This window comes from Oncorhynchus mykiss, chromosome 32 (genome assembly GCF_013265735.2).
Source record: "Oncorhynchus mykiss isolate Arlee chromosome 32, USDA_OmykA_1.1, whole genome shotgun sequence".
Lineage (NCBI taxonomy): Eukaryota > Metazoa > Chordata > Actinopteri > Salmoniformes > Salmonidae > Oncorhynchus > Oncorhynchus mykiss.
In genome coordinates this window covers 10,229,034-10,240,033 of record NC_050572.1, presented here as the reverse complement: position 1 = coordinate 10,240,033, position 11,000 = coordinate 10,229,034, and the positions used below count along the sequence as shown (strand labels likewise).

At 45.7% G+C, this 11,000-nt stretch overlaps 1 protein-coding gene across 39 annotated transcripts in view; it reads left to right on the top strand.

Moving 5' to 3' along the window:
* The window catches only part of LOC110489370 (CLIP-associating protein 2), a 110,487-nt gene that overhangs the window by 76,103 nt on the left and 23,384 nt on the right, over positions 1-11,000 (top strand). For 20 of the 39 annotated variants that reach the window (XM_036971482.1, XM_036971483.1, XM_036971501.1 and 17 more), the window contains 4 exons: positions 1,185-1,211; positions 4,882-5,046; positions 5,804-5,848; positions 9,696-9,803. In XM_036971482.1, coding sequence (XP_036827377.1) covers positions 1,185-1,211; positions 4,882-5,046; positions 5,804-5,848; positions 9,696-9,803 — 345 coding nt within the window. The remainder of the gene's footprint in view (positions 1-1,184; positions 1,212-4,881; positions 5,047-5,803; positions 5,849-9,695; positions 9,804-11,000) is intronic. The other 19 variants (XM_036971505.1, XM_036971493.1, XM_036971488.1 and 16 more) reach the window with 4 other exon arrangements.

Sequence of the window (11,000 nt, the reverse complement as noted above, 5' to 3'; positions counted from 1 at the left end):
CTCTGCACCGGGAGGAGCTAGCTAGCGAACTCACTCTGCACCGGGAGAAGCGAGCTAACGAACAAACTGCACCGGGAGGAGCGAGCTAACGAACAAACTCTGCACCGGGAGGAGCGAGCTAACGAACAAACTGCACCGGGAGGAGCTGGCTAACTCTGCACCGGGAGGAGCTGGCTAACTCTGCACCGGGAGGAGCTGGCTAACTCTGCACCGGGAGGAGCTGGCTAACTCTGCACCGGGAGGAGCTGGCTAACTCTGCACCGGGAGGAGCTAGCTGGCTAACTCTGCACCGGGAGGAGCTAGCTAGCGAACTCTACACCGGGAGGAGCTAGCTAGCGAACTCAATCTGCACCGGGAGGAGCGAGCTAGCGAGCGAAGTCAATCTGCACCGGGAGGAGCGAGCTAGCGAACTCACTCTGCACCGGGAGGAGCGAGCTAGCGAACTCACTCTGCACCGGCAGGAGCTAACGAACTCACTCTGCACCGGCAGGAGCTAGCTAACTCACTCTGCACCGGGAGGTGCTAGCTAACTCATTCTGCACCGGGAGGTGCTAGTTAACTCACTCTGCACCGGGAGGTGCTAGCTAACTCGCTCACTCGGTAAGTAGAGTAGATGATGCATCACTCTCAAGAAGCAGTGTGTGGACTACCCCTGACAGGAAAAAAATAAGAGATTCTAGGAACAAGAGATTAACATTGAGAAAATGAAGAATGATGTGGAGATATCTTTGTGCTAGAGAGCTGTGCCGTGGCAGGTTTTGGCTGTGTGTGATTTATATCATTTTTACTTTGAGGTGTTTTTATTTCTTCCATTGTGAAGCTGCTTTGCTTCGTCAGCGATACTGCTGCGTCACACACCGGCTACCCATCATGCAATGCTCTACCGTTCCTCCATCGAGCATCACAGCTGGTTCCGTGTGTGTCAGCCTTCAGTTTATTCAATATTTAATTGATACATTTATTTACGTGTTTGAATCGTGTTCATTGTCGCTCTCATTCTCTCGTCTAGGATCGCTCGGAATGCTCCCATGATGCTCTCTGTGTTCTAAAGCCCATGGTGCTTTGTGCTCTAACACCCGTAATCCATCTTGTTTAACTTCCTGTCCCCGCCTCTGCTCCCTTCCCAACCAATGGTCTTACGGCTCCTCCCCCCTATTTCCAATTCCTCCTCCTCATTGGTGCAGGATCTCAGTCTGCTACCATCGTTGGTGGTAAGAATCTAACGTCTACTACCTGTTACCCTCACCCCCCCTCTCACCTTCACCTGTTCTCCCCCTCCTCCGCCCTCACCCCCTCTCTCACCCATCACCTGTTCTCCCCCTCATCCCCTCTCTCACCCTTCACCTGTTCTCCCACTCCTCCCCCCTCACCCCCTCTCTCACCCATCACCTGTTCTCCCCCTCCTCCCCCCTCACCCCCTCTCTCACCCTTCATCTGTTCTCCCCCCTCACTCCCTCTCACCCTTCACCTGATCTCCCCCCTCACTCCCTCTCTCACCCTTCATCTGTTCTCCCCCCTCACTCCCTCTCACCCTTCACCTGTTCTCCCCCTCCTCCCCCCTCACCCCCTCTCTCACCCTTCACCTGTTCTCCCCCCTCCCCCTTCATTTGTTCTCACCCTCCTCACCCCCTCTCTTCCCCTTCATCTGTTCTCACCTTCCCCCCCTTAACCCCCTCTCTCACCCTTCCATCTGTTCTCACCCTCCCCTCTCACCCTCCTCCCTCCTCACCCAAGCTGGTCACCTAAAGCTCCACCCCCTCTCTGGCTGAAGCATGCTGGGACTTTTAGTTCAAACTAAAACATGGCTGTCTGCCTTCTTATGACTCCTTACTCTCTGAGCTGGGGCCTGTGTCTACCTGTTAGGAGGGAGCTGGGGCCTGTGTCTACCTGTTAGGAGGGAGCTGGGGCCTGTGTCTACCTGTTAGGAGGGAGCTGGGGCCTGTGTCTACCTGTTAGGAGGGAGCTGTGTATTCTAGTAGGGTCTGTGTATTCTAGTATGGTCTGTGTATTCTAGTAGGGTCTGTGTATTCTAGTTAGTAGAGTCTGTGTATTCTAGTTAGTAGAGTCTGTGTATTCTAGTTAGTAGGGTCTGTGTATTCTAGTTAGTAGGGTCTGTGTATTCTAGTTAGTAGGGTCTGTGTATTCTAGTTAGTAGGGTCTGTGTATTCTAGTTAGTAGGGTCTGTGTATTCTAGTTAGTAGGGTCTGTGTATTCTAGTTAGTAGGGTCTGTGTATTCTAGTAGGGTCTGTGTATTCTGTGTATTCGAGTAGGGTCTGTGTATTCTGTGTATTCTAGTTAGTATGGTCTGTGTATTCTGGTATAGTCGTCTGTGTATTCTGGTATAGTCTGTGTATTCTAGTAGGGTCTGTGTATTCTAGTTAGTATGGTCTGTGTATTCTAGTAGGGTCTGTGTATTCTAGTAGGGTCTGTGTATTCTAGTAGGGTCTGTGTATTCTAGTTAGTATGGTCTGTGTATTCTAGTAGGGTCTGTGTATTCTAGTTAGTATGGTCTGTGTATTCTGGTATAGTCGTCTGTGTATTCTGGTATAGTCTGTGTATTCTAGTAGGGTCTGTGTATTCTGCGTGTGTAGTGTTGTGAAATAGATTAATTTGATATGTTTCAGTTGTGTAGTGAAGAGGTTTTTCTCACTCGGGTCACATGACCCGCTCTTTCCATACATTTGACTTTCACACCTGTTCTCGTCTGTCTTTGAGGTAGGACAAGAGGTCGGCCGATTATGATTTTTCAACGCCGATACCGATTATTGGGGGACCAAAACAAGCCGATACCGATTTAATCGGCCAATTTTGTAATTAAATGTTTTTTTGTAATAATGACAATTACAACAATACTGAATGAACACTTATTTTAACTTAATATAATACATCAATAAAATCAATTTAGTCTCAAGTAAATCAGGAAACATGTTCAATTTGGTTTAAATTAATGCAAAAACAAAGTGTTGGAGAAGAAAGTAAAAGTGCAATATGTGCCATGTAAGAAAGCTAACGTTTCAGTTCCTTGTTCAGAACATGAGAACATATGAAAGCTGGTGGTTCCTTTTAACACGAGTCTTCAATATTCCCAGGTAAGAAGTTTTAGGTTGTAGTTATTATAGGAATTATAGGACTATTTCCCTCTATACCATTTGTATTTCATTAACCTTTGACTATTGGATGTTCTTATAGGCACTTTAGTATTGTCAGTGTAACAGTATAGCTTCCGTCCCTCTCCTCGCTAGTTCCTGGGCTCGAACCAGGAACACAACGACAACAGCCACCACCAAAGCAGCGTTACCCATGCAGAGCAAGGGGAACAACTACTAGAAGGCTCAGACCGAGTGACATTTGAAACGCTATTAGCGCGCGCTAACTAGCTAGCCATTTCACTTCGGTTACACCAGCCTCATCTCGGGAGTTGATAGGCTTGAAGTCATAAACAGCGAAGTGCTTGAAGCACAGCGAAGAGCTGCTGGCAAAACGCACTAAAGTGCTGTTTGAATGAATGCTTACGAGCCTGCTGCTGCCTACCATCGCTCAGTCAGACTACTCTATCAAATCATAGACTTAATTATAACATAACACACAGAAATACGAGCCTTAGGTCATTAGTTTCCGGATTTGACCATATCATCTCGAAAACAAAACGTTTATTATTTCAGTGAAATACGGAATCGCTCGGTATTTTATCTAACGGGTGGCATCCATCAGTCTAAATATTCCTGTTACATTGTACAACCTTCAATATTATGCCATAATTACGTAAAATTCTGGCAAATTAGTTCACAACAAGCCAGGCAGCCCAAACTGTTGCATATACCCTGACTCTGCATGCAATGAACGCAAGAGAAGTGACACAATTTCACCTGGTTAATATTGCAACTCAGGACACGCTAGATAAACTAGTAATATCATCAACCATGTGTAGTTAACTAGTGATTATGATTGATTGATTTTTATAAGATAAGTTTAATGCTAGCTAGCAACTTACCTTGGCTTCTTACTGCATTTGCGTAACAGGCAGGCTCCTCGTGGAGTGCAACGTAATCAGGTGGTTAGAGCGTTGGACTAGTTAACCGTAAGGTTGCAAGATTGAATCCCCCGAGCTGACAAGGTACAAATCTGTCATTCTGCCCCTGTACAAGGCAGTTAGACCATAAGAATGTGTTCTTAACAGACTTGCCTCGTTAAATAAAGGTTAAATAAAGGTTAAATAAAGGTTAAATAAAGGTTAAATAAAGGTTAAATAAAGGTTAAATAAAGGTGTAAAAAACAACAACATTGGCGTCCAAAATGACCGATTTCCGATTGTTATGAAAACTTGAAATCGGCCATTCCGATTAATCGGTCGACCTCTAGTTAGGACATCACAAAACTCAAGCATGTGTAGATCTGTGTCAGTCACAAAGCATTATGGGCCGTGGTATATTGTACTCCATGTCATCATTTGGGAATTAGCAAACGACCCACCGAAATGATGACGGTCCCAAGATGGCCGCCAAAGCTGGTCCTCTGAGTCTGGCTGAAAACAACTCCTAACCCTGGAATCAAAATGGCTAAAGTTCCATGGAGTCCATTCACCATGTTCCTACACACATCTAGTCCCTTCTGATCTGCTAACCAGACCTGGGTCAATAATACACTCAAATACTGTCAGACTTTAGTTACACTTGGGAATAATATTTCCAAAAGGTAAAAGCTCCCAAGCTAAGTCAAGCGCACCTCGTACTTCTAAGTGTTTGACGTATGTATTAAATTGAACCCAGATCTGATGCCGACATGGTGATGGTGCTAGGGGATGTTGTTGTGCCGTAGACAACAGGGTCTCATGACCAGTGTGTGTTCTGTGTTTGTAATTCTCCCTCCCTGTCTCTCTCTAGCCGGCAGTCGGAGTGGTTCCCCGGGTCGCGTCCTGACCAGCACCGCTCTGAGTACGCTGGGTTCTGGAGCCCAGAGGGTCCTAGCTGGTGCCGGAGGGAGACGTAGCCGCATCCCCCGCAGCCAGGGCTGCTCACGAGACTCCTCCCCTACACGCCTGTCTGTCGGTGAGTAGAGCTCACACACCCCAAGCCTGTCCCCAAGCCTGTCCCCAAGCCGGTCCCCAAGCCGGTCCCCAAGCCGGTCCCCAAGCCGGTCCCCAAGCCGCCACCGCTTCCTTATTCCACAGGATGTGTTCATTTTTATCTTTGTTATTTCTAAACCAATAAAATCATCCCCTCCCCCATTGTCCTGCTTCTGTTTGTTCCTGCTCACGCCTGATTGGCTAACGCCAAGAGATTGACAGCTCTCTCTCTCTCTCTCACACACACTGCGTTTCTGTGTGCATCTCACTCTGGCCTCCTACCTTTTATCGTTGTCATGACAACTTGATCAATCCCCACCAATCGCATGCTTCCCTTATCACCGCATGGTTTGTGATGATGTCACAGATCAGTCCATTAGTTTCTCCCAACAACTTTGAAAGCAGGAACTCTTTTAATGCTGAACTCTATTTTACTCCCTCTTGTCTTTCTCCTCTCCTTCCTCTCCTTTCTCCTCTCCTTCCTGTCTTTCTCCTCTCCTTCCTGTCTTTCTCCTCTCCTTCCTGTCTTTCTCCTCTCCTTCCTGTCTTTCTCCTCTCCTTCCTGTCTTTCTCATCTCCTTCCTTTCCTCTCTCTTTCTTCCTTCTCCTCTCCTTTCTCATCTCCTTCCTTCCTTTCTTCCTTTCCTCCCTGTCTTTCTCCTCTCCTTCCTTTCCTCCCTGTCTTTCTCCTCTCCTTCCTTTCCTCCCTCTTTCTCCTCTCCTTCCTCCGTCATCTCTAGCTCCCTCCAGTGTTAGTTCCATCTACAAAGCAACGAGCAGAGGAGGTAAGAACTCTCCGACTCATCCCTCTAACAACTCCACCTCTGCCTGCATCCCTCCACCCCTCATCTTCATGTCTCTCTATATACATCCCTCCACCTTTCATCTTCATGTCTCTCTATATACATCCTCCATCCCTCCATCTATATACATCCCTCCATCTATATACATCCCTCCACCCCTCATCTATATACATCCCTCCATCTATATACATCCCTCCACCCCTCATCTATATACATCCCTCCACCTCTCCATCTATATACATCCCTCCACCCCTTATCTTCATGTCTCTCTATATACATCCCTCCACCTCTCATCTTCATGTCTCTCTATATACATCCCTCCATCTATATACATCCCTCCATCTATATACATCCCTCCATCTATATACATCCCTCCATCTATATACATCCCTCCATCTATATACATCCCTCCATCTATATACATCCCTCATCCCTCCATCTATATACATCCCTCATCCCTCCATCTATATACATCCCTCCATCCCTCCATCTATATACATCCCTCCATCCCTCATCTATATACATCCCTCATCTTTATACATCCCTCATCTTTATACATCCCTCATCTATATACATCCCTCATCTATATACATCCCTCATCTATATACATCCCTCCATCTATATACATCCCTCCATCCCTCCATCTGTATACATCCCTCCACCCCTCCATCTATATACATCCCTCCATCTATATACATCCCTCCATCCCTCCATCTATATACATCCCTCCACCCCTCCATCTATATACATCCCTCCATCCCTCCATCTATATACATCCCTCCACCTCTCCATCTATATACATCCCTCCATCTATATACATTTAGTCAGCCACCAATTGTGCAAGTTATCCCACTTAAAAAGATGAGAGACCTGTAATTTTCATCATATGTACACTTCAACTATGGCAGACAAAATGAGGGGAAAAAATATCCAGAAAATCACATTGTAGGATTTTTAATTTTATTAATTTGCAAATTATGGTGGAAAATAAGTATTTGGTCAATAACAAAAGTTTCTCAATACTTTGTGACTGGAGGGATGTATATAGATGGAGAGGTGGAGGGATGTATATAGATGGAGAGGTGGAGGGATGTATATAGATGGAGAGGTGGAGGGATGTATATAGATGGAGAGGTGGAGGGATGTATATAGATGGAGGGAACTTGCACAATTGGTGGCTGACTAAGTACTTTTTTGCCCCACTGTACATCCTCCACCCCTCCATCTTCATGTCTCTCTATATACATCCTCCATCTTCATGTCTCTCTATATACATCCTCCATCTTCATGTCTCTCGATATACATCCTCCACCCCTCCATCTTCATGTCTCTCTATATACATCCTCCATCTTCATGTCTCTCTATATACATCCTCCATCTTCATGTCTCTCTATATACATCCTCCATCTTCATGTCTCTCGATATACATCCTCCACCCCTCCATCTTCATGTCTCTCTATATACATCCTCCATCTTCATGTCTCTCTATATACATCCTCCATCTTCATGTCTCTCGATATACATCCTCCACCCCTCCATCTTCATGTCTCTCTATATACATCCTCCATCTTCATGTCTCTCGATATACATCCTCCACCCCTCCATCTTCATGTCTCTCGATATACATCCTCCACCCCTCCATCTTCATGTCTCTCGATATACATCCTCCACCCCTCCATCTTCATGTCTCTCGATATACATCCTCCACCCCTCCATCTTCATGTCTCTCGATATACATCCTCCACCCCTCCATCTTCATGTCTCTCTATATACATCCTCCATCTTCATGTCTCTCTATATACATCCTCCACCCCTCCATCTTCATGTCTCTCTATATACATCCTCCATCTTCATGTCTCTCTATATACATCCTCCACCCCTCCATCTTCATGTCTCTCGATATACATCCTCCACCCCTCCATCTTCATGTCTCTCTATATACATCCTCCATCTTCATGTCTCTCTATATACATCCTCCACCCCTCCATCTTCATGTCTCTCTATATACATCCTCCATCTTCATGTCTCTCTATATACATCCTCCATCTTCATGTCTCTCTATATACATCCTCCACCCCTCCATCTTCATGTCTCTCTATATACATCCTCCACCCCTCCATCTTCATGTCTCTCTATATACATCCTCCACCCCTCCATCTTCATGTCTCTCTATATACATCCTCCATCTTCATGTCTCTCTATATACATCCTCCACCCCTCCATCTTCATGTCTCTCTATATACATCCTCCACCCCTCCATCTTCATGTCTCTCTATATACATCCTCCACCCCTCCATCTTCATGTCTCTCTATATACATCCTCCATCTTCATGTCTCTCTATATACATCCTCCACCCCTCCATCTTCATGTCTCTCTATATACATCTGTCCGTCCCTCCACCTCTCTCGCCAACACTCATCTCACTCTCTCCAGCCCCCTCCATCTCTCTCATACCTTTATGTCAGCCTGTTGCTCACCGACTCAAAATACCAGAATCCTCCTCTAACCTCTGAACTCATGGCTGTGTGTCATGGCGATGGGTTGCCATAGTAATCGTGGTGACAGTTTGCATTTTGCCACTAACCAATTGGCCGCAGATGTGAATGACGCGTCATAGGATCGGTGAAGCTTCATGGGTTCCCCATTACGCTTCCTTAGGCTGTGGTTAACTCTGATTGGTGCATGGGTGTCCTGGCTCTGGCCAATGAACAGTCAGGATGAGCATGATGCTTATTGGATAAAAACGGATCCTCCCCCCTCATCCCCCTCCTTCATCTGCTTCTCATTTCCTCCTCGTGTGTGTGTGTGTGTGTGTGTGTGTGTGTGTGTGTGTGTGTGTGTGTGTGTGTAAAACAAGCAGTAGGCTTGGGCAGTATCCAGATTTCATACCGGCAATGGACACAAAGCTCTATTTTCAAACCCCACTGACTGAGCCTCTGTAAACCGAAAGGTTAAGAATGCTAACAAGTACTTGTAAAATCACATAGCAAATGCTAACGAGCACATTGCGAACATCTTACGCAGTCTCTGGCATAAACTATTTGCAGAACAGACATCCCAGCTCATAAAGTTATACAAGTAACAAAAAAAATGCTACTCACAGTTTGCTGCACATAACAAATATTAAACAGCAAGGCTGTTGATTCTCTGCTGTTACCAAGAGAAGCTTGATTTTGCAAGAAGCTAACTAGCTACTAAATTAGCAAACCCGTTGCACAACTGCAGAGCATTTAGCTCACTGTAGACAGTTGACTGAATATCTATAAGATATCTAGCTGGCTAACATTTTAGTTGTGATTTCTATACTATAACTAGATCACCCTGGCGCATGCTGCCTAACAGGAAGTGACTCACAAGGCTCCGGTCTCTCGTTGTGTGATTGTAAACAAACAATAATAACAATAATAACATATTGTACAAGTTGACTGCAGGTATTTACTTTAAAGTAGCTACGAATACTCAAATGTATGAAAAAATGAAATAAAAACATCAAATAAATAGTTTTTGACGAAAAACTATCCGGTATACCGCCCAAGCCTAGGGTGAAACATGTCATTTCAGAGCCCAGCAGTCCTGCGCTCTCTAGGGCTGTGTCTCAACAGTCTGTGGCTTTCTCTGTAACACCCTGTACATTATTGAGACTCACCCATCGAGCCGGAAGAGCTGTGCACTTATTCAGTCCTGTCTATCAGTGTCACTCTATCGGTCTCTCTCTCCTCCCCACTCTCTCTCGCTCTTTCCTTTTCTCCTTTGTCCTCTCTGTCTCTCTTTCTGCTTCCCTTACCCTCTTGTCTCCCCCCCGCCCGGTATATTATCATGGTACTGCAGCTCGGGGCAGTCGTATTCCTCGGCCCAGTATGAGTCAGGGCTGCAGTAGGGAGGCCAGCAGAGAGAGCAGCAGAGACACCAGCCCTGTGCGTTCCTTTACACCTCTGGGTGAGTAACACACACATCATCGACACCATGTAGTCACACACACACACACACACACACACATCATCGACACCATGTAGTCACACACACACACACACATCATCGACACCATGTAGTCACACACACACACACACACACACACACACACACACACACACATCATCGACACCATGTAGTCACACACACAAACACACACACACACACACACACAATCATCAACACCATGTAGTCACAAACACACACACACACACACACACACACACACATCATTGACACCATGTTTTAACACACGAACAAAACCATCGTTATGGAACAACAAAACTGACCACCTTGCATACATTTGATCCAACGTCAACACATGCTAGGCTTTGGAGATCGTTATTAGACTGTGGAGGCTTTGAAGGTCGTTATTACACTGTAGAGGCTTTGAAGGTCGTTATTACACTGTGGAGGCTTTGGAGATCGTTATTAGACTGTGGAGGCTTTGAAGGTCATTATTACACTGTAGAGGCTTTGGAGGTTGTTATTACACTGTGGAGGCTTTGGAGGTCGTTATTACACTGTGGAGGCTTTGGAGGTCATTATTACACTGTGGAGGCTTTGGATGTCGTTATTACACTGTGGAGGCTTTGGAGGTCGTTATTAGACTAGACGTAGAGGTTTTGGAGGTCGATATTAGACTGTAGAGGCTTTGGAGGTCATTATTACACTGTGGAGGCTTTGGAGGTCGTTATTAGACTAGACGTAGAGGTTTTGGAGGTCGATATTAGACTGTAGAGGCTTTGGACGTCGATATTAGACTGTAGAGGCTTTGGAGGTCGATATTAGACTGTAGAGGCTTTGGAGGTCGATATTAGACTGTAGAGGCTTTGGAGGTCGATATTAGACTGTAGAGGCTTTGGAGGTCGATATTAGACTGTAGAGGCTTTGGAGGTCGATATTAGACTGTAGAGGCTTTGGAGGTCGATATTAGACTGTAGAGGCTTTGGAGGTCGATATTAGACTGTAGAGGCTTTGGAGGTCGATATTAGACTGTAGAGGCTTTGGAGGTCGATATTAGACTGTAGAGGCTTTGGAGGTCGATATTAGACTGTAGAGGCTTTGGAGGTCGATATTAGACTGTAGAGGTAGAGGCTTTGGAGGTCGATATTAGACTGTAGAGGTAGAGGCTTTGGAGGTCGTTATTACACTGTAGACGCT